Source organism: Sinocyclocheilus rhinocerous, unplaced genomic scaffold (assembly GCF_001515625.1).
Source record: "Sinocyclocheilus rhinocerous isolate Xijiao unplaced genomic scaffold, SAMN03320098_v1.1 scaffold1334, whole genome shotgun sequence".
NCBI lineage: Eukaryota > Metazoa > Chordata > Actinopteri > Cypriniformes > Cyprinidae > Sinocyclocheilus > Sinocyclocheilus rhinocerous.
Genome location: NW_015626864.1, coordinates 332877 through 357907, shown reverse-complemented (window position 1 = coordinate 357907; position 25031 = coordinate 332877). Strand labels below are relative to the sequence as shown.

The window sequence follows — 25031 nt, the reverse complement described above, 5'->3', positions numbered from 1 at the left end:
TGGGTATGCGGAGCATTTGCAGCTTATATGGACGGAACGCCACTGATATATATATATATATATATATATACACATGCATATGAATTTACTGTTACGCATACTATACAAAATTAAAATAATTAATTAACAATAACATTTTATTATAATATATAAATAGTATTATAACAATTCAATTTATAATAATTCATAAAAAACAAAATATCCAATATTATGAAAATCCATTTGCTATGGCTAATTACAATAAATAAACGTGTAAAATAGTGGTTGGGTTAAATTTCCAAGTTCCCTTGTAAAGTAAAATTAATTATAAAAAATAAACAAATATACAAATAGTATTAAATCTGATGTTTTTACTACATACAACACTTGTAAATTTTGCTCTGCCTTGCATTTTTAAATCACAAGACTAAAAAGTGCTTCCTGACAATACAGCAATTTAAGTGTCAATCTGACCAAAAGAAAAAACATATTATTATTGCTTAATTATAGCTCCATGAGTGTGTGTTGACATGTGATAGAGCTGTGGCTTTGCATGAGTGAGCACAGGTACAGTTTGGCTGTGGTTGTTACTGTTATCTACTTTCCTATTTTTCTTGCACCTGCATAAAGCAGGCAGTACATCATCAGCACATGTGGAGAGTCACTTGGGAATATTTTGTTACAAAGTGTGACGTTTTGTTTCCTTTCTCATTATCAGAAGATATAGCACAGGTCTATGGGGAGCTGGGAGTCACTGGGTCACGCTGTTAACGGCCGTCCATTTTGTCCCGTCAGTTTCCATCCCCTAAGCTTAGTTGTGTAGATCCCCAACCACAGTATGTCACATGCTCCGTTTGTGAGTGGCTCAGACAAGGACTGCTTGTGTCGGACTGACACACACACATACACACACAATGCCTGAAGAGCAGTGAGATGATAGCAGCTTTCTTGATTGGCAGTCTTATCAGTCTATTGCCTATTTTGTCCCTCCATTCTATTAAAATAGCTCCACTGGTGGACGGACAAAACCTTTCAGCTACGGTACTAACAGACTTCGACGTTGTTCTACTGTAACATGCCCTACAAAGTCCAATATTAAATATAAATATCCAAAATACCCATTCCAGTCTATCTCTCTGTGCCTTCCTGCCTGGTTCTTACCACCTGGGGCTTTATGGGATCAAACAGGGGTGAGGTCACATGACCAGAACTTTTGGCAGCTTGATCCGCTGAACTCTCCTGTTGGATTAATCTCCTTTAGAGCATTCAATGTTTCTAGTGATGGTGGCATAGGATGAAAAGAAAAAGTGAACGAGGATGTGGTTTTTGATAGGTCAATTGATATATTAAAACGTTGCATGCGTTTCACATTCATGAAACTTCCATCTGGACATCTGTGAAAAGCCAAACGCCCATTAAATGCTAAAAATAGCACTTTTAATTTAACAGATAAGTTCATTTCAGCAAAAATTCATTATAATTTATTCCATGCTATTTTCCTAGCTATAACCTTTCAAGATTAGAAATGCAAAGTCAGCTCTAAAAATGCTATAATCAGGAATATATGGACAATAACCACAATCTTTCCTTTCACACTGATCTGGGACTAGTTTGTCCACCCTACCTAAAACTGCCATCAGACAGACTGTTAAACTGATCTCAGGTCAGCAAAGGAACAAGTGCACCGTGAATTTCCATTCCCAGCAGGCAGGGACACCTGGATGTAAGCAGCTGAGCCCTTGTAAATGCTTCCATCGATCTGTGGGTACACTGCATAAACTCAACGACCCTTTCATATAAAGACAGTCTGACTCAGCAAAGAATGTCTGTTGAATAACTCAAACCAAACATCAATATACTTCTACACATCTTCTGTGCGAGCATGCAGGGATGTCTTGAGAAGGGCTGGCAGATACACAGATCTTTGAAATCATGATGACAGATAATTTTTTCATTTACATCTATAGATATGAATTTAGTAAACAAGATGACATCCCCAAAGATTAAGAGAAATAAAGTGGAAAAAAACACAATCTATGTCAAATATGTAACTTTCAGATCCAGCGAAGGTCATGCTCCATTTCAAACAAATCCTTTCTTTCCTACTCCACTCCCCCTATCTTAAATCTAAATGTAATGCCCAAAATCCTCTTTCAAATAAATACCTGCACATTCAATGGCATTCAGACTTCTCTACTGCTATCGAGTAGAGGGTCATGTGTTCTTTTAACAAGCACAATTCAATTTCACAGCCATCAATAGGCCATTATTCCAGTGGCTTTTTCCTCTGACTGTTGCATTAAAAGTGCAGTAAGCCCTCAAGAGCTACAGTATACTTTAAATGGGAGCAGAAGGTCAACAAGAAGTTTTTATCATAAAGGGCATTTGCAGTAGCTTCGAGTCGGCATCTGAGTAGCCTGTCCTTATTCTGATTTACAGGAAACATGCATCAAGAAAGCTTCATGAATCTAAGTGAACATTAAAAGAACTTCTACATCTTTTAAAATAAATTTAATAGGCCTAATGCTTAAGAAAATCATTTAAAACCCCTCTAGAAAAAAGAAAAATGCCGATCTTAATGAATGAACAACATTCTCTGCTTGTCACAGCATGTTGGTCTTTCTAAGGACAGCTTAAGTGAACCTAAACAGGTTACACCCAAAAACTCCAAACTCAAGGCCTTCTGCTGGTTTCTATCTTAAGCTTCTCTCTTAAATGTGATTGTCGCTACACTGTAGTCTTTGGCTGCAAAATATAACTGTTAAGACATGTCCAAGAAATGTTTCACCCTCCAAAATATGCATAAAACCAGTATATATAATAAAATACTTTTTATTTTGCTTTGGGTGTAATATGCTCTGGGCATTTTTAACAGTTTTTGTGAAGTTGTGCCAGACAGAGTGTGTGTGGGGGGGGGGGCTGCCTGTTCTGTTAAATGCATCACTTCATGAATCACACTATTTTCTGCTTGAGAGAAGAGAGAAGAGTTTGATATTTTGATATTTTTATGGAAGGCGACAACTCTGTCAAAACATTACCATGTCTTTCTGACCTTTACGTTTTCTTCAATGGTAAAGAAAATGAAAATCAAGAATTTTTTTCTCACACACACAGCCATGTTTCCATCCTAAAGCTACAGCCACAATTATTTTCCCCCCTCAGTTTTATCATTTGCTTTTCTTTACTGTACACAAATCCAGTGACAAATACACTGGGGAACAAACATCAGCATTATTACCTCATGTTTGACCACAGCACCAGTCATTAGATCATTCTACTAACCTAGAAAAAAAATCCCACGGTGCTGCTGTTTGACAGACCCTGAGGGACCAGCGTTCGGCTGGCAGTTTGCTGTCACTTATCAGCTGCTCACAATGGAATGCAGCAGGCCGCTCGAATGGAAAGTCTAAATAAGTTTGAGAGAACACATTTAGCTTTTTAATGGCAAAAATCTTCTAGTCATTTCCTAACACAGCTCTTAACTCTGTAAATACAGGCGCAGGCCATGAACTTCAGATGAACTATACCGAATATGTCAAGCGTGACAATAATGATTATAATTTCATCACCACTGATTACCAACAAATCATTTATCCTTTCAGGATACGGTTCACGGGTCAGCGTCCGCTGTCTACAGGATGAATGGTGAACATGCATACGTGCCTGCATGTATATGCATGCAAACAATCCTCAGCAGTCTAAAACCTTAAATTCACACAAACAGTGTGAATACTGGTCATACTGTCATACTGGTTCATAAAGACATGAGAGGAAGTAAGCGATGACAGAATGTTCATTTGCATGAACTGTTCCTTTAACAACATCACCCTGATCTGCTGCTGTTAGCTTTATTAAACCAACGTGATTCATCATAAAAGACGCATACAGTAAATATCCACATATTGTTTGCTCAGATTTGTTGTGGGTGTTACTATCCAGGCAAAGGCACAAACAATGACATAAGTTAAGACTGTTTAAGTAAAACTGATGGTTGTCTTAATGATATAGTTTTATTTCTCGTTGCATGGTCAGCTAGTTCCTAGCACTCACTGTGTTGGTTGATGTGCTCTAAAGTGTTGCATTAGGTTGGAATTATTGATAAAATTTGTGTTGCTTGTGCCATAAACTCCATTAATGCTAGTCATGTAAACATGTTCTAAATCAATGCAATATGTTATTATGTCTGACATAACTGACAAGCTTACTGCATGCAATAGTATGTGAAACATTATGCAACAACATATTTTAAACAACAGTATTCCACACTGCAGTTTTAGGTGAACATATTTTCTAAATGTTTTCCCTGTATTTTGAATGAAGCACTGCATTGTGTTATGTTTTAAGGTTAAAGGAAATGTCCATAAAATGAACGGATAATGTTCTGGCAGGAAATTAACAGTACATTTTCTGTTTTCTACTGGCTTTTTTCTTCACAATGTACATCTAATCAATTCATAAGTTTAAAAACAGTTACAAAGAAAGGAAAAATTGCAGCCAATTCCAGGTAATTTGAGCACTGAAATTACACATACAACAGAACTAGCAATTGTAGTATGGTAGTATGCTATTGTAATTCCGAATATAGCCACATCAGCCAGTTGACAATCGCATATTTTAAACACATTCCGAATAATACTTCTACTCCTAGACATCATGCTACTACAGTTAGTCTACAGTTATGGTCATGGTCATAGTTGGAACGAGAAACATTTATGTATGAACTTGCTTGGCATGACTTTCCATGCTACTTTACTGTCTGACCAGCTGAATCATACTCCTGCTCATGCAGGATGATTTCCAATAAGTCTTTCCTGATGCTGATCACAGACAATGAGATTACCTCTGTACACAGAGCTCAAATTACCTCAAAGCCTCCTAGGACAGGATATGGGCAGTCATGCTACTTCCTGTCCAAGGCTGAAAATTATTCAGAAGCCTGTGATGGTTGCCTTTTTGTGCAGTAATAAAGCACTGGAAACCTGTTCTGTCATGTCGATAATTGTAAGTATTGTTTAAAGACAATTATTATTAATAATCAAAAAATCTGCCAAAAACTGTTAATTTGCTATGTTCTGAATAGTACAGTAGTATGCAGAATATACTGCAGCTATAGTAAGATTTTTTTTTTTGTATAATAGAATATTATGTTTTCCAAAATTGCAGTATAGAAGTTTTTGAAATTTTTTACATTTCTTTCTTAATAACTGCCCAAATTCAATTGAAAATATGTTAACATATACAATTTTTATTGCTGAATAATGCGTATTGTTTCACTTGTATACTGCATAATATTCATTAAGTAGAAAGACAGTGGTTTGATCAAACATTTATTGATCAAAAAGATAGCCCTGCCCCAAACCATTGGTTAAAAATGTTGCTATGATAGGCTATGATAGGCTGGTAGATGCTCGGTTTAAAAAAAAAAACACACCACAGAACAGTTTTCACTTTTTAGGGAGAATCAACCTACAAATGGCTACTAGTTGCATAGTAAGCTGGGAAAGTATTTGAAGTATTTGTATACTGAAAAAAATTACACACCTAACCTTAAATAAACATATTTGGATTGCAACTGATAATTCGGACATGCTTACTATGAATTCTAATCTAATCTATTCTCTCTTAAACAGGAAACGTTCTTCCAGACTTCAAAGCAGACAACAATTTCCATATTTCCAACTTACAATTCTGGCTGAACTAAAAATTATGAGCTTTGCATATTAAAAGAGGCTTCCGATTTCCATTTCATATTTATGTTCCTACAATGAAAATGCCCATTCAGCAGACAGACTCTGGAAGTGAGTGTTACTACAGGTGGAAGCAAATCATTCCACTGTCACTTCCTTTGTTGTCTGAGCCAGTCAAATCCGCACAGGGACTTAATTCTCATCTCCTCTGACCCATCTCATTCTCCATCCTTCTCTCTTCTTGTCTTCTCTCGCTCCATCTCACTTCCCCTCTTGTCTACCCGGTACTCTCATTTGCCTTTCTCCTCTCACTCCGCCAACCTGCATTACCATGCATTAGATCAAAGAGCAATGGGGTGGACTGTGCTTTTCACAGGCAATCTTACACACACACACACACACACTCATGTGACTAACACACTCAGTCCGATCTCATGACACAGCTCTCTAAATGATCAGTTAGGGTGGGATAAACAAACTGCATGTTTCCTAGCAAAACTGACTTGCATTTAACTGTATCTTTCATAAATGTTTAAACTTTTCCTCAGGATAAATTCATTTCAAAGTTTAGAAAGAATGACTTGGATTTTATTGCTTTGCATTTCAAATGAAGCATTGTTCTCAAACCTCAATGATGCAAATATGATTTTGAAGGTTTAACGATAACCTTGCCATAACGTGTGCAGTGCTCAACAATAAAACATTTATTTTAATAGTCACACCATTTTTTAACTGGTCAAAAAGATCTCTGTAAGGCATGAAAACCCATAAATATGATCAACAAATGTAATATGTTGTGACACAAGCAGGCCAGGGTTATTAACTAAAACTAAAATAAAATAAAAATAAAAAAATAAAAAAATAAACTTACAGTTATTTAATTCAGCTTGTTGGCAAGGCAACATTTCTCTTCTTCTTTTAGTTTATTCCTTAAAATAACTACAACTAAAACTGATATAAAAATGAATAATATAGGCACATTTAATAAAAATGACAAAAACAATTTTGTTTGTTTATTGTGGAGCCCTATGTGTTATATGGTTTACCATAAAACCTGAGCAAACAAAACACAAACATACAAACAGACAGGTGAGAGGTGTTTGTGACATGACACATCAATTACCACTCACGTGTTTATCGCACACTTTTCATCTTTTCATCAGGTTTTCTACAGACTGTCTAGACCAGGGGTGGGCAAACTTGGCCCTTCTAGGCCACTTTCCTTCAGAGGTTAGCTCCAACCCTAATCAAACACACCTGAACCAGCTAATCATTGTCTTCAAGACTACTAGAAGGCTACAGGCAGGTGAGTCATATCAGGGTTGGATCAAATCTCTGCAGGAAAGTGGCCTGGAAGGGCCAAGTTTGCCCATCACTGGTCTAGACAGTGCAAGAGATTTTACTCATCTGTTTGCATGTCAGCTTACAGTGACAGACTACAGAATAACAGATTACTTTTTTTACCATTTCAGTTACCAACCAAAAAACTGAACATAAACCATTGAAATATTGTTCCAAATTGTGTCTAACATATTTATTATAACATTTAGTATTGTTTTGCAGTAATTGTTTTCTTTTGTAAAATGTCCTTAACCTTACATGCTCGCACATTTAACCCACTTACTAAGCTTGACAACAGTATTTGATTCAGTTACTGAGCAAATCTCTTTCTTTAACCCCCAACAGCTTGGACAGTTGGTTTAGAATGTACTCTTGCCTATACTGATTGCTAAGTGGCTTAAAAACAGGTCTAATCTGTGTAGGAATGACATACAGTAACCTATCGACTGAACACGTCTATGAAAACGATTGGATTATATAATACAACAATGTAGAGCAACAATGTTACTTTGTTTATGACGGAATTTGATGTATTTTTTTACATACAAACCGCATTTCAGCCTTTAAGCCACTTTCAATTAATAAAGTATAAAATAATTTTAAAATTTTATACTTTTGAATGATTTTTCCCTTTATAAACAAATAATAAAAGAGGTCAAACTAAATTATTTATCACAAAATAAATAAATAAATAAATTTTAGTCAAAATTAAGCTGGATAAGCTAGATAAGCTAGTTTGGGAGTAGTTCATTCCCACAAATTACAGAAAAATAGGTATTTGATCATTGTTTTTACAGTAACTAACTGGTTATTACTAGGTTATTACTACCAGTTGATCTTGACTAAAACATTACAAATTGCCCCAAAAAAATCACGATTTTAAGAGAGGAAATACAATTATTATTTGCGCAAAAAATAGATTTTCATGTTATTTTATGTCAGATTTTAGATTGTATTTTAGATTTAGATTTTATTTTAGATTTTTATTTGAGTTGCATGTTAGATTTTCTCTGAATATTTTATTCTATGTTAGATTTTAATCAAACATATCTAACAGTTCTTAAAACCAAAATATGGGATTTGTGATATCTTGAGGTGCTTCTAATGCTTTAAAACACACACACACACACACACACACACACACACACTTATGGGACGTCTTACATAGACAAGTGTGCAATACTAAACTGCACATTTATTTTATCATTCCATTTATCCACACCTGCCCTCCGCGCCTGCGCAATACCTTTTAATTCATTTAAGCTAATTTTGATATTTCATAACACCGCTGTGATTCTCAGTCATGAGCTCAGCCGGTGTCATCATTAGGCATGAAAACATAACAATACTGATTTCGTTTGAGAATTCAGGTCACAGTCAAACGGAACTGAACCGCAGTAATAACTTCATTTCGAAAGCCTGAGATTAACTGTAAACACCGGTTGTGTCCATATTGCTAGCTCTTTCCATATTCACAGACAGGCTTAAAAGTGATGCACCCACGCCTTGAAAACGGACAAATGAATATCCAACGTGTTATTTCTGCTTTAAAGTACAAAAATGTGTATCGGAAGCAGTGCAGCCCTTCGCAATAGAGCAAACCAGACCAACAAGTTGGAGAGAGTGATAACGTCTCTACTCACGTATCGAGTGATGAGGTTCCGAATGGTGCTGAAATCCATTCTGCTCGAGCCGCTCCAGGTGCGCTGTCTTCGGTTTCTCCTCTAATCTTGTAGAATGGGCACATAAGACGCTAGCTGATCACTGTAGCAAGTCTCTGGTCCATGACTGTCTTCTACGGCTTCTTCTAGGCTTGACAACTGACAGTCCTACACGACTACCGCGAAAATGTTATCTACTGAGCACCTACTGAGATGAAGAAGGCTAACTTACTATGTAAAGTCCACACGTTGTCATAGTGACATGCTCCGGTTTCACCTACATACACACGGACTGAGGAAAAAACAGCAAGCTCTCGTTTTTCAAGGTTTTGCCTTAATATTTTAAGGGACCGGCCACTTCTTACTTGTCAAGCGTCCCTCCGGGCTGTTCTCTGGTGTACTGACGTACTCACTCTCCTTCTCGGTGTAGTAGAGCTCTCCCGACTCCCCGTCTGTTTGCGCCGAAACGACATGAGCACCGTGAGCGCACGCGCACTCTTCTGCTACACCCACCCGCCCACGGTGATTTTTTCGGCCTGCCCTCCGGTCACTCCCCATCCAGCTACTGCCAATCAATCTCAGGCAACAAACCGGTTTAGGGTGATGGCATGGCCTCTCAAGTGTTTTAGGACTATGTGGGGTGACTTGACGACTGCAAAAATATAATGAAAAATAAATAAATAAATAAAAATTACAATAAAAAAGGAAAAATTATTGGGAAATAGGCCTAGTAGAATAAATAACAACTACAATAATAACAGAAACAAAAATAATAAGTAAGTATTTTCAGGGAACACACATACTGGTAAAAAATGTATAGCCTGAAATGTATAGTAAGTCGCTTTGGATAAAAGCGTCTGCTAAATGCATAAATTATTATTATTATTAAATTATTTTTATCATTATTATCATACTATTATCATAATATTGTCATCATATTATCATACAATTATCTTAATAACCCATTTAAGCCCACCTGCAACTATAGTTGTCGCAGTTTATTGTTGTAATTTTCCTTTTGTAAGTATTTTTCTAGATGTTATCCATGTTTTATTTCTCAATGACATGCAAGAAAACAACCAAATAAAGGATTTCAAGAAAGAAAAAAAAAGGTATTCACTTCCTTCCTGTCACATGAGGATGTCAAGTTCCTACCCCAACTATAGTTGCCGCAGTTCATAGTTGTCATTTTCCTTTTGTAAGTATTTTTCTAGATGTTATCCATGTTTTATTTCTCAATGACATGCAAGAAAACAACCAAATAAAGGATTTCAAGAAAGAAAAAAAAAGGTATTCACTTCCTTCCTGTCACATGAGGATGTCAAGTTCCTACCCCTACTTCCAGGAAGCATGGCGAAAGCAAACCCTCCCAAAGAAATGTAATTTTCATGTTACTAATAAGTATTTTTTGTTGACATATATATATATATATATATATATCTACATAATCATGAAGGTCTCTAGAATCATCCAAACTAAACAAATCTTACAGGAGATCTATAGTTTTTTTGTATGCTTTAGTTGCTTAGTTACTATAGTTGCCGGTAGGCAAATGACTTGTAAGTACATATCATGGGGAAATGAATTCATTTTATGTAATAGCAACATATTTGCCCACCGGCAACTATAGTTGCCGCACATTCAAATTCGATTTTCAAGAAGAAAAAAAACCTGGGGAAAATAAATGGAGAACATGTTCACATAGGAAAATACCTGCATGTTCAATAATAAGTAAATAAATAAACAAACAATCATGGGTGCAGCCTACACATGATAATTATTTAAATAAGCATATATTTTTAAAAAGAATATCATTAATTTCATGAATATCAAGGACTTTTCTCAGGGTTAATCCATTTGACCTAATCAATATGTGCCTATTCATAAGATTCTTTCTTCTGTTGAGCACAAAAGAAGATATTTTGCAGAATATTGGTTACCAAACAGTTAAATGCGTAATTTTCTTAAAAAAAACCTGGGGAAAATAAATGGAGAACATGTTCACATAGGACACTATTAACATGACTATATGCATGAAACCATTCAGAAAAATTTGGGCACAAATGGGTTAATTAAAAATAAAAACATTTACTGTATCTATTACACATTATAAGATCAGTATAATTTCATTATTTTTATGTAATCAAGCTAAGAATGATAAATAAAATTATTTTTAAAATTAAAATAAATAATGATTGATATTATTATATAATAATTATTAATCTAAATTATTATAAAAAATATCAAATTAGTAAAATTATTTAAATTATTAACTAAATAAATTAAATTTCTAGCCATTTATCCCTTTACAGCTTTTAGTAAAAAACAATATTTTTTATTGATGCAGTCAAAAATATATCAGTACAATTCATTTAGCTAACCTACTTCTACTTTACACATTTATAATAATAATAATAATAATAATAATGATGGTAGTAGTAGGAATCATAATCATCTTCATCATCATTATCATCATTATTACATAGAATATCAAAAATTAATATAATAATATTACATCATAATTATTCTGATAAATTATCGTGCAGTTTGTATTCAGATTTTTTCATTTTATTATATATATATAATTAATTAACTTCCAGTAATGGTCTTGTTTATAGTCCTGTACACCATTCAAACACGTATCAAAGCTGATTAATTACCCCTTTACAGTTTTTAGTAAAAGACAACATTTTTGATTATTAATGGCTTTAAACAATCAAACTATATAATAATAATAATTATTATTATTATTATTGTTGTTGTTGTTGTTGTTATTAGTAATAGTAGTAGTAGTAGTAGTAGTAGTAGTAGTAGCAACATTATTATTAATTTTCAACATGTTTTATGATATTTTGCGCATAAGTAACGTTTGTAGGGAGGAACTTTTTCCGGAGTCTTATTTTACAGCCGGCTGTTTTTCCGCTGCGCACCACTGCTGTGTTTTCCTTTGACTGTCCGATTGTGGGGCGCTTTTCGGCGGGTTCCGTTAAAATGGCGCTGTTGTTGCCAGGAGCTGAAACCCAGCAGATGAAAAGCGACAGCGGTTAAAAACACACCGCGGACCGTTTCTGCTCGCACGGAGGGTAATATATACGTGCACAATGGCGGCGCTTGATCAGAAATCACCCAACGTGCTTCTGCAGAATCTGTGCTGTAAGATCACGGGCAAGAGTGAAGGTAAAGACACATCTCATTCTGTCATACAGCTGCTAAAACATGATTAGCATGTGTAGTGATGGACTATGCTGTGAGTTTCGTTGAAAACGGACAATGTGATGTGATATGATAATGCATGTGATTGAGGGTGAGATGCTGTAAGAGGACAGGCTGGGAAAACATCAGCGAGGTGCTGGATAAAACAGGGCCCCTGTTTCAAATGGCCCTTCATGTCAATAAAGACCCTGATGCTTCGAACTCAAGCTATTATGCCATCTTTTGTCAGCTCACTGGTGCTGTCATATTTCAAATGTATGTTTGAATTAAACCCTAATCTGAAGGAAACACAGCTCAGAGAGTCCACAATAGACATAAACAGATGAGAAACAGACATTTCACTTTATTGTTGGACATGAGCAGTTCATCATTGGACCTAGAGACTGTAGAAACAGCAGACATAACAGAATATGATCCCTGCTTTCAGTTTCCAAAAAGAGGAGCTAATGCCTGTATGTATAATCAGATTTGCTTGTGTATCTTCTGTCATTGTTCTCAGCTGATGTAGCCCATCAGTTCCAGTATGCAGTGCGGGTCATCGGAAGTAATTACGCACCCACAATTGAACGGGATGAGTTTCTGGTGTCTGAGAAAATTAAAAAAGAATGTGAGTAATCTGAAACCCCGTCCTTACGTTATTCAAGAGCAGTTGTGTATTCAGGAGGCTTCGTAGAACGTGCTGTGCAGGGTTTAACAATAAGGATTTGGTGGATCAGGAGGATAGTAGTTCCAATTTATATGATATATATGATATTGCATGGCATGAAATTATGCAAACAACCATCAAATGTACTGATAATTAGAGATTGACTGCTAATCAGTTTTGCCAAATTTTTTTTCTGATATTTAAGCTTTTTTTCCTTATTTGCACACCATTTTTTGTAATATCGGATCCATAGATAAATGGCTTATAACTTCCAACAGAATGGCCACTCTATATACAGTTTAACCAGATCCACTTGTTTAAAAGTTTCTAAATTCTATTAACATCTTCTGTTAATTTTACTATTAATTGTCATTGACATACATATAGCTATGTGGAAAATAATTTATTATCTCTGTGAGTGATTGCGATCTCCAAGTATAATGTATATAGAATGGGGCAAAATACATTTGTTTTATGCAATAAATGCTTTTAAAAATGTGTTGGGTGATAGTCAGAGTATTGATGAGATGTGCATGTCATTTGCTGGCAGATTGCCTGTAGATGTGCTACTTGTTGTAAAACAAAAAATATCATAGTTAGCAGGCATTTCAAAATCTAGACCAACAAAAACATTAATAATTCCGATAACATGCCATTTGAAATGGACCATAATGTATTTACTGTTTTGTTTGTTACTTTTCTGACAATGTATAATTATTCCAGTGAATTAGCTGTCTTTACTCCATAGCCTAATAAACAATGCTTAAACCTTAATTTGAAACTGTAGTTTATAACAAATTACAGTTATACAAATGTAAAACAAATTACATTTATGCAAAGTTGATACACTCCTGTGTTATTTATGTTTTATATTTGAAATTGTTAGACTTTGTCAATTTATTTTGCCTGTTGTTTATTTTTCTGCAGTTGTTATTATTAAAAAAAACTAGGAAAGTTTTTACTCAAAGTATAGTAATGGACATAATTTATTTATCAAATATCACTTTAAAAGATGCTATATAATAGTTTTTTTAAATTTCTTTTATTTTTTTGTGAAATAATATTTTATATTGTTAAATTATTGTATACAATTAATTCAAGTATTAATGTGTTAAGACTATTTTAAATCTTTTTTTTTTTTTTTTTGCCTTGAATATAGTCTTTGCTGAGATGGCATAAAATGGTGAATGAATTAATAAATAAATAGTATAATTTAACAAAAACGGAAGTAAAATATTAAATATTAATTTTGCATATTAGTTATTGGACATATAAACATGCAAATAATTGGTTATAGAAAAATCAATATTGGTCGATCTCTAGTGATAATGCAATACGGGCCCAATAGTGCTAGTGATAGTTCTGCCAACAGCCCCTAAACTCATCAGGCCATTCTTTAATATTTCTGGTTTATACATTTCAGATGCAAAATAATCTTTTTTTTCTTATTTATTGTAGTATTAAAACAACGACGGGAAGCAGATGCTGCCCTTTTTTCTGAGTTGCACAGAAAGCTTCAGACCCAGGTCGGTATCCAACTCATCGCCAGCACATTGAGGCCTTATTATTTCCAAGTTACACATGATACGTGTAGACTAGATATAATGAACGGCATATCGTATGGTTATATTTTGTTGATTTATTTGTTGATTTATTTGTTTCTGGTGAACAGGGTGTATTGAAACATAGATGGTCCATCTTATACCTCCTGCTCAGCCTCTGTGAGGACCCAAGGAAGCCGTCTAACCGTGTTCCTGTATGTTCCTGAGATGTTTCTCCAGCAGCTATTCTGCAGATACTACACAATAACATAATGAAAATCATTCGGCATTATGTATAAGACAGAGTTTCTTTTTTCCCCTACACAGGTGTGTAGTTATGGAGCTCTGCTTGCCCAGGCGTTGCCCCGTGATGTCCACTCCACCCCGTTCTACTACGCCCGTCCCCAGAGCCTCCCACTCAGCTACCCAGAGCGCTCTGCGACTGCCCATAACTCCAGCATTGCTACCAGTGGCATCAGCAGTATGGGAGTATTCTCAATCAATGGGCCTGGACCGACCCCTCCATCTCTGCTCACTGGGTGAGTGACAGTGATGGACTGACTTTTCCATACATTGACCATGGGCTGTCAAGCTCCAAAAAGGACAAAAATAGTACCATAAACATAGCATGAAATCAAACATAAACAATAGAGATATTATTAAGCAGGTGCATGTATTTTTTTTATTAAAAATAAATTTAAATAAATTTTATTTTAAATAAATAATTTATTTTAAATAATTATTAATATAGCCTAGATATTTTAATATAATATAATTTTCTTAATTTAATTTTTATTTTAATGATTATTTATTTATGCAGCTAAAGTCATAACTCTCACTCAGTATCCAACACAAGAACACTGTTACCAGATATATTTGTAGAGTATAATAGAGTAACGGTCTTTATGTGTGTGTGTGTTTGTGTGTGTGTTAGTTTGCTTGGTCAGCCGGCCTGGCCTGTTGTGCCTGGCCCCGGGGGTCATTTACGTCTCTTTGGAATGTGTTTGAAACCCCACATGAAGGTGCGAGTGGTGAAACTGTTTAGCATCTCTTTGAGAGTGGGGGGGAACCATTTGACATTTAGTACCCATATAAGTGTGACGTCTGGGACCAGGACTGTAATTTATATGCAAATGTCAAAAGCTAAAAGGGTCTTCTTAAACCATAAAACCCCAAAAATCATGCATGATCGTACGCAGACGCTACAAAAGTCACATATACCACATTGCACCAACATAGCTATCAGTAATGCCAGTCGACACTGATACTATTGTCATGTGATCATGTGAATGTGAAATTGGTGTTTTTGGTCAGTTTTGGGTTTTTAGGCTTTATGATCATTCTAAAGAATAACTAAATTATTCTTAAGAATTTCTTTTTTTGTGTTTAATGGAAGTAAGTTATTCATACAGGTTTAGAACATTATTTACAGTGAGAAAATTAGTTTTCATTTTTGAGGTGAACTATCTTCAAAATTAATTTTCATGTCGAACAGCTGCAACATCCACTGTGAAATACACCAATGCAAACACAACTTTTCAAAAGTATGGGGTTGGTACGTTTTTTTTTTTTCTTTGAAACCGGTCTTTTATGCACACCAAAACTGCATTTCTTTGATCAAAAATACAATTTAAAATGAAAACTGTTTTCTGTTTCAATATATTTTAAAATGTAATGTATTCATGAAATCTGAATTTTCAGCAGTCATTACTCCAGTCTTCAGCGTCATGTGATCAGAAATCATTGTAATATCACAGAAGACAGAGAACTTTTTGTCTGTTTATGGGTAGAATGTGACTACAATCCATTAAGAATGGTTCCATTTCTCTGTTTCGGGTTTGTTTAAATATAAATATTTACAGATTCTTTTTTCAGTAATTGTTTTTTGTCTACAGGGAAAATAATCATGTCCCATGTAAAGAGGTTTTCACTTCATGCATTTACTATACATTTCTAAAAAGTGAAGTTATTTACATGAGCAACACTAATATTGCTCCCATTATATTAATTGAAACTTTATTACTGTAAGCAGTTGCATACTGTTGCATCACATTGCAATGCACGCTATGTTTCATAAATGTTATTTATTTTTAATTGTTTTATTGTGCTTCATATAGTGCTTTAGCACAGCAACAGCCTATGACAAAGCATATGGGTTTATTCTCTTCCCATCTTTTTTTATTGAATTTTTTTCAGTAATGCAGCTGTTGGATTTGTAGCATGTTTAATTGAACTGCCGTACACTCATCTATTATTAATGCAGCTGTCTAGCACCTGCAGCACTTAAGATATTTTAAATATGGCCATGTACTCAAAGCCATGAATTAATTGATTACTGGATCCATTTCACAGTAAATCTGTCAAACCAACAGCATCATTAAAGTGTCTGAACCTCAGTGTCATTATTTGTTTAAAGCTCACCGTTACGAAGTAATTAGTGAATTCCCACAGGTATTGCTAATGGGCATCAATGACGAGTTTCAAGAAAATGGGGTTTGAGGTGAAAATGTTTTTAGCAAAATGACAATGTAAACATTTTAGGACATTTTTTTTTTTAACACCTTCCTAGAATTTGACCTTCTTTAGTAGAGATTGGCTGTTAAATTATGAAATGCAGAGGTTTTCAGATAAACTTGAGTGTATTTATAAGAAAGTTTTGCCACTTATATCATTTTCAGACCTGGACCCCAGGCCGTTGGTGAGTCTATGAGAGGGTCTCGTCTAGCCTGGACTCTCCCGATCTCCAGTTCCCCCTCTGGGGCAACTGCTGCCCCTCGTCCCACCTGTGGACCCTCTTCCAGTCCGGCATCCAAACTCCCACAGAGACAGAGACGAGATGGAGATGGCAGTGGTGAGTGTCTGCATCAACAGTCACTGTTTTGTTAAAGGAAATGCTCGGGACATTTCAGGAAATAATTGTGTGATTATATACCGGTACTACAATAAATAAGGATAGTATTTTAAAACTAAAAATAGAAATGACTGTTTAAAATATGTGCTGAACACCAGTGACAGGTGCCTGGGAGTTTTATGCAGTAGATGCTATAAATGTTTCACTCTGTAAACAAATCCTTGTTATGTTTTTCAGTAGTTTTTAGACTACTTATGACTAGTTAATTGTCCTTTACATTTGATTTTTGTCCTTTAAGTGTAGAGAGAAGTAAGAACTATTTCAGAGGTGTTTAAAGGGGTCCTATTATGTTTTTTCACTTTTTCAACTTTAGTTAGTCTGTAATGTTGCTGTTTGAGCATAAAAAAGATCTGCAAAGTTACAAAGCTCAAAGTCTACTTCAAAAGGAGATATTTTATTTAACAGAAAAAGTATTAAGCAGTACGATGGTTTTTAACATTGATAATATTAAGAAATGTTTCTTGAGTAACAAATCAGCATATTAGAATGATTCCTGAAGGATCATGTGACACTGCAGACTGGAGTAATGATGCTGAAAATTCAGCTTTGCCTTCACGGGAATAAATTACATTTTAAAATGTTAAAATAGGAAACAGTTCTTTTCAAACTCAACAATTTTTATTGTATTTTTCATCAAATAAATGCCTTGGTGTGCATAAGAAACTTCAAAAACAGTAGTGTATATTAGCATAAAATCATAAATGAAGAAAGAAGTTTGTTGTATAATTATGAATGGGGTGTGAAGTTTACGAGAATATGTTCAAAATATTAGCTTGTGTTCTTATGAAGCAGGTTTTTAATTACTCATTTAAGTGGCACCAAAAGTAAAAAGCCTATGCAGTTGAATTTAATCATAATGAACAGCAAATCAAATCACTCAGCCATTCATAATGACTATATTGTGAAGAAAATGAACAAAGCAAGTAAAACGTAAGTTTCAGATTTTTTTATTTATTCGCATAAAACACTACTTTTTGCTAGATTTTTAAGTTCTTCGTTTATTTACTTATCCACTTCAGCTACACTGAGATGCTGGGAAAGTAATTATTAGCAGAATGTTCTAGTATAGCACTTCTTATAAAAGTACTTGTAATGTGATTTCTTATTACACAAACTTAAGTAGGGGCATCTGTAGTTACTTGTGTAAGTGCATAATGGGAAATATAGAAGCATTGATCTCACCATCAGCTGCTTCTGTCTGGCTACAACTCGCGTGGACTCATGAATCCATTTGAGCCAAGTGGCTCCCAAGACCTTTTCCTTTTTTTTTTTTTACATTCCTGGCAGATGTTGACGGTGAATAAAAGTTGATCGATCAGGTGTCCTTTTTAAGTGACACTTTTAAAATGGTGCATCTATTTGTTTGGAAAAGAACAATGTGCTTTTTATGTCCAGTGAGATGTGCTGGATAAGCAGACACTCTGATGGGCCAGAGCTGTTTGTGTTTGTTCTGGCTGTGACGTATATAGTACTAAAACCATTAGACAACAGATGGAGTAGAATGCTTGAAGACCTCTCATAAAACCTAAAAATAAACCTCTGTCAGGGTCACTTTTTATGCACTAATATGATTATATAAAGCATAGAATCAATCTTAATATGAGGGCATTTCTTGAAATTTAGCCAGAAGTCATTCGTTTAACTAATCCAACTAATCTATGGATCATTGTTTTATGAACCTCTAAAGGTTTTATAACCTTTTTTTTTTTGCATATTTCCTTCGAGTTCTGTGAGAATCTGTAAGAAATCAACCCTTCGTAATGGTGTTCAGTCTGAGATTTGCTGTAGCCTTTTTTTGTGTTCATCTCACTCTGGGGAAGAAAAGTAAAAGAACTGGTTGTCTGTTTAGTAACCGTTTGCTTTGAAGGAATCTTGGTGACCTTTACAAGTGAACACTTAATCAAAGGCTAAAATGGGCCTTTTATTAAAAGCGATTAAAGCGTTTTTGTGTTGAATGGAACGGATGTCTCTCACAAAGAGCCAAAATAAGTGAAAGTCGAGATTAGCCAAAGCCATTTCTTCGAACTGATGAGATGTCTTTGCCACTGTGTCACAAGGGCAGATTACATACTGGCCAGTTCACAGACAGCCTACACTAAAACACACTCTGATTTCCCACAGTTTTCCTACAGCAGATATTTTAGTTTAATTAAAAAATATAAAATAAATACAGTACATTTCAGTCATTTTGCCTATAGTCTGTTATTGTGGGGTAATAATACTCCTGCTCTGCATGTTGTAAGACAGTTAATAATTGTATGGTTTGTCCTTTAGGTGCCACTGTGTAAGTCTCTGAGAGACACTAGCAGCAGGCTGGCAGAGCTCGGCTGGCTCCACAATAAGATTCGAAAATATACAGATTCCCACAGCCTGGATCGAGCCTTTGGCCTAGTCGGACAGGTAGGAAATGTGACACGACTGGAAATGAACATATCATATGTATCCTTAACCCTTACATAAATCTATATATACATATATATAGATAATACATTTTAAACACCTTTTTTTTTCTTTCTTTCTTTTTTTTGGAAAGAAGTTAATACTTTTACTCCGCAAAGATGCATTAAAATGATCAAAAGTAACAGTAAACTTTCTATTCATCAATGTATCCTGAATTTTTTTTTAAACTGTTCTCAACATTGATAATAATGTAAAAAATGACCGTGAATTTAATGGTAAAAGACTGTAAAAATGCTACAGTAAAAGCCTGTTAAATGGTTTACGGTAAATTCCCCTACTATATACGGTGAAAAACTGTATTGGACATTACATGTAGTGGAGATGAATTTTACGGTAGTATACCGTATTTGGAAGTGAAAAAGACCGTATAATTTACAGTGAATAACCGTAAATTGACATTCCCAGAATTCCCTGCGTTACATTTCAAATTTTATGTTTTTTTTGTTTAAATAACTAGGTTTCTTCTTAGGTTTTTCTTATCAGTTTTGTATATTAGCGTTGTGGGTTACACCTAATGTTGTTAAATTAATGTTTATTGCATTATTTCAGTTTCATGTGTGTTACCATGATGGTGTTTGGTGTTTGTGTGAATGACACTGTGCACCTTCTATATATGTTATTATTTAAAAGCTGCTTGTAATGGGCTTTGGTTCATCATGTGACTTTCTCATCACCCCGTTTTTTTAACGTAAATTTTACTTTTTTTTTTTTTACAGTGTAATGTTTTTTGAGCAGCAAATCAACATATTAGAATGATTTCTGAAGGATCATGTGACACTGAAGACTGGAGTAATGATGCAGAAAATTCAGCTTAGACATCATAAGAATAAATAAAATTTTTAAATCAATTAAAATAGAAAATAGTTATTTTAAATGTTAATAATATTCTATGATATTACTGTTTTTACTGTATTTTTAACCAAATAAAATCATTAAAACCCCCAAACTGTTGAACAGTAGTTTGTAGCCAGGAATAATTCTTGAATTTCACACTCTATAATTTCAGTAACACTTTTGGTTGCTGTTTGTATTCTCAGAGTTTTTGTGCTGCATTGCATCAAGAGCTGAAGGAATACTACAGATTGTTGTCTGTACTTCATGCACAGGTGAGTATGGGACATCACTTGATGCGCAAGGGAAAATGTGGGTTTGACCCCGAGACATTCGTTTGCTCAAGCCTGAATTTTCCGCCACTGGTTCCTAGCTGGAAAAATCTGCAGGATAATATAGTGAAGTTTGATCAAACTGACACAAAGCCTTGGCCAATTTATGTACCCTGTCTGAAATAAAATGAATTTCTGACAGTTGCATCAAAAGCAGGTTGTGAAAAGCACACTAAATCAACCAAGCATGAGAACCAGCACTATTTCAGTGGAAAAGGGTGACTGACGTCTATATGTGTTTAGCTCCAGGTGGAAGATGATCAGGGTGTAAACATGAGTGTGGACAGCAGTCTGACTCTGAGGAGACTGCTGGTGTGGACCTACGACCCCAAGGTTCGGCTAAAAACACTGGCCGCACTGGTGGACTACTGCCAAGGTTAGTGATGATCCATCTCATTGATAAGGTACATACTGCAACACAATACATTTAAAATGTAGGCAGCATTAATGTCAGACTCCTGATCATATTTCACAGTAATTAGGTGCATTTAATGCAAAGATTTGATTTCAGATATCTGCCTCACCCTTGTTTCTCTCTCAGGGCGTAAAGGAGGAGAGTTGGCCTCAGCAGTACATGCATATGGAAAGACGGGTGACCCCCACATGAGAGCGTTGATCCAGCACATCCTTGGTCTGGTGTCCCACCCCATTCTTAATTTCCTGTATCGCTGGATCTACGACGGGGAGCTGGAGGATACGTACCATGAGGTCAGGATACACACACACATACTGCTCGTCTTTGCAAAGTCATTTCCAGATATCCTTGTTAGAACTTGCTGTATGTGTCCATGTGATTCATTACTTGATCAGTTACTTTTGTAATTTGATTTTTAATAGTGTCTCTGATTTAAACTTCATAAGCAACATAAGATGTTGAAAAAGTTCAATTCGCTTCTATGAATCAGTTCAGACCAGTGTTATTTCAGGATTATTTGTATGCTATTATAGTATTTATTAATATTTTGACTATTTGAATATTTTTATATTTTCAGTTTTCATTTTAATTTGAGTAATTTTATTATTCTTTTGAAAATGTTATTAGCTTTTTATATATATATATATATTTCTGTTTGGCTTTAATTAATTTTTATTTCATTTTTAGTGCTTCAAATTTAGTATTGTTTGTATACTATTATAGTATTTATTAATATTTTGAATGAGCTTTTATTTTTATGTTTTCATTTAGTTGTTTGTAATTTTATGTGGTTTTGTATTCTTTATTAGGTCTTATTTTTTAATATTTAGCTTTATTTTATTTTTATTTGTGTTTTAGTTTAATACTGCAACTTAAACATTTTATTTCATTAAATTTTTTAAGTTGTTTTTCATATATAATTTATATTTGATTTGATTTGATTTTTAACGGTTATAGTTTTAAAGTGCCCCTATTATGGGTTATGAAAGGTTCATATTTTGATTTTGGGAGTCCCCAACAATAGGTTGACATGCATGCAAGGTCAAAAAACACTTTCATTGTCTTATAATATGCATTTATTTTTACCTTACTTGCTCAATGACTCCCAAACGATTCGTTTAACAATTAATTTTTCCAAACCCCTCCTTTGCGTGACGCTAATCTTACTTGCTCAAGGACTCCCAAACGATTCGCTCAAAGATTCATTTTTCCAAGCCCCTCCTCTGCGTGACGCTACTCTGCGGTGATTGGTCCGATTGGTCTCATTTTCATTTCATCATGCCTGTAATGCCTGATAAAGCAGCGTTTGTGAGCGCAGTGCTGCTTTGTGTACAGCGTTACCGGGGAAACAGCTATTTTTACCGCTCCAAAAGCAGCACCTAGTGGCAAAGAATGAATTTGCATTTTCATTCAGACCAACACGAAAAGACCAACAAGTGGGCGGGCAATATGCTAATGTTTCATGTTGACGTCAACATGAAACGGCTTGGGATTCGTTTTAAAAACGATTTGTTTCAATGATTCAGAGTCGACTTTCTTTTGAGAGACAGTAACTTTATACATGGTGCACTTTCAGATTTAAAACTTTGCAGGATGTTTTCATTCACTTAGAGCTGTGTTACACACTGCATGAAAGGTAATTTTCAAAAATCCATAATGGGGCAATTTAAGTTAACAAAAACACTGGTTCAGACTGTCCAAGTGATTCAAAAATCTGATTCAGCAATTTATACACATACATATACAAATGAATGACAAACAAATATTTGCACAGACACATGTGCATGCAAATATTTATTTATCATTAATTTATATTTATATGCATACATATATTAATTTAGTATAAAAAAACATGCCTTTAAAAAAATTTTATTAAATTTTTACACTGTTTTTGTTTTTTCTTATTGTTCTTACATTTTATATTTTGTAAGTACTTGGTAGATTTAACAAAAAAAAAAACACACACACACTTAATCAATACAAAGTTAATAATTAAATTTAAAAAATTTAACTTTATTGGACTTTGTTCCACCATATAATGGAAGCTGAACTCAGGCCAGTGTCCTCAAATTGACTCTGTTGACTTGTGCACTGTTGTGTGTCTGAGAAAACAGCTGCACTTGAGTGTGATTTAGTGTTCCAGACATAGTGAACCACAGTCTCCTACACACAGACACCAAGATGAGGACAGATGAGGGTGTGCTAATGGGCCCGTCTCCTTCCACTTCCTCTATGGCCTTCTGTCTCTTTCTCTCCACTATCACTCTCACATCTACTTCTCCTTGTCCTCCACCATTACCAAATGGTGTCAATGAATCTTTTTTTACTTAGCCTATGCCCACTCGACTAAGTCTGAAGTTGTCGGGCGTAGAAGAGTTATCGCCCAATCAACTCCCAGCTTCCCCTTCACACAGGCACCAATCAGACGCTCCTACATGTAATCACAGGATTTAATCTCACCCTTGCTGAAGTGTAACAGGATTTTTCACAGTGTAAGCAGTGTTGAGGGGTGGAGGTGACGGAGTGGGTTATATCACTAATGCACCCATCGACGCCGCTCTCCTCCTGGGCCAAAGGTTTACAAGCTCCTTGTTTCGCTCGCCATCGTTATTCTTGGCAATAGTCATTTTAATAGTTACTGTGTTGAAAGTACTGATGTGCTCTTCTGCCTTTGTTCCCTCCATCTGTGTAATTACCACAGAAAGGTCATTTGTGTGTGTCAGTGGAGGTCATTTATTTGTCTTTGAGCTACAGTGATGTTTCATCAGAGTAAACATTAATATACAGTTGTGCTCATAAGTTTACATACCCCTAAGTCATGGATCATCCAGGAAATGACACAGTATTAAGATTCAAGGGTATGTAAACTTTTGAACGGGGTCATTTTATGAATTCAGTTATAATTTTGTCTTGTGGAGTATATATAAACATCCGTTATGTGAAATAGCTTATTCAAGACAGTACTAAATAAAAAATAACATGCAATTTTCATGTTCCCTCTTATTTTATGAAAATTATTAACATTTTGCATATTCTACAAGGGGTATGTAAACTTGTGTGTGTGTGTGTGTTACAGGTAGTAGCATAAGAAGTTTCTTAAAACAAACAAACAAAAAGTTAAGAACTCCATCTGACTATTAATACGGGTGTTCAGTTCTTTGTAGCCTCAGACCCAACAGTGAAGACGGACAGACTGTGGCATGACAAGTACTCTCTGAGGAAGAGTATGATCCCCTCCTTCATCACCATGGATCAAGCTAGGAAGGTACAGCACTTATACCATGATAGTATATCATGTACTTTACATTGACTTACTTTGAGTTAAAATCTGTGATGGCATATTGTAGATTGTAGATGGCATATTGTTATTGATCTATGAACAAGACCTACAAAAATTAGATGTTTATGTGTTTTAAAGAAAATGTGAGCTGTGTTTCTCTGTGCAGAACTTGCCACAACAGTGCTGTTTTTTTATGGGTGGTTACTTGATAGTTGCTTATCAGCACTTGTCAAAAGATTCTGTAAAATGTTCATTTTTCTAATCCTTAAAAATGGCTTGGGACCTCCATCAGTATAAGTCTTAGGGACATATATGGAAGATAAAATTATCATACACAAAAAAAATTGAGTGATCAAATGAGCACAAAAATAATGTATTTGTTTACAATTAATACACTGAATATTTTTACATAATAAATTCTGATCTCTATTACATTGTATTTATGCAATATATACATTATTATTTTAATCTATTTCTTATAAATATATTATGTTTGTGGTCATAATATATTTATGAGCACAGGCAACATAATATAATAACTATATAATATAATATAAAATTATTAGCACAAAAATGAAAATAATTTATAATATATTTATATTATAACATGCACAGTAAATAATACACTTATAATACATATAAAATATATATATTTCTTATATTATCCCTGTTATAATTATACAATATTAGCAAAATATTTTAATATTTAATAATAATATAACAATATATTTTTC

At 34.7% G+C, this 25031-nt stretch overlaps 2 protein-coding genes across 8 annotated transcripts in view; one reads left to right on the top strand and one right to left on the bottom strand.

The window, feature by feature from the left end:
* Positions 1-9112, bottom strand: part of atp11a (ATPase phospholipid transporting 11A) — a 69571-nt gene extending 60459 nt beyond the window's left edge. For all 7 annotated transcript variants that reach the window (XR_001637416.1, XR_001637417.1, XM_016525525.1 and 4 more), the window contains exon 1: positions 8651-9112. Coding sequence is in view for 5 of the 7 variants with exons in the window: in XM_016525525.1 (XP_016381011.1) it covers positions 8651-8689 (39 nt within the window). In the remaining 2 variants the exon portion in view is untranslated. The remainder of the gene's footprint in view (positions 1-8650) is intronic.
* Positions 9113-11585: 2473 nt separating this feature from the next.
* The window catches only part of LOC107718870 (gamma-tubulin complex component 3 homolog), a 22697-nt gene continuing 9251 nt past the window's right edge, over positions 11586-25031 (top strand). The window contains exons 1-12 of the mRNA XM_016526111.1: positions 11586-11845; positions 12381-12488; positions 13986-14053; positions 14200-14283; positions 14396-14607; positions 16747-16919; positions 17078-17103; positions 19254-19379; positions 20477-20545; positions 20846-20978; positions 21144-21310; positions 24172-24282. Coding sequence (XP_016381597.1) covers positions 11770-11845; positions 12381-12488; positions 13986-14053; positions 14200-14283; positions 14396-14607; positions 16747-16919; positions 17078-17103; positions 19254-19379; positions 20477-20545; positions 20846-20978; positions 21144-21310; positions 24172-24282 — 1353 coding nt within the window. The 5' untranslated portion in view covers positions 11586-11769. The remainder of the gene's footprint in view (positions 11846-12380; positions 12489-13985; positions 14054-14199; positions 14284-14395; positions 14608-16746; positions 16920-17077; positions 17104-19253; positions 19380-20476; positions 20546-20845; positions 20979-21143; positions 21311-24171; positions 24283-25031) is intronic.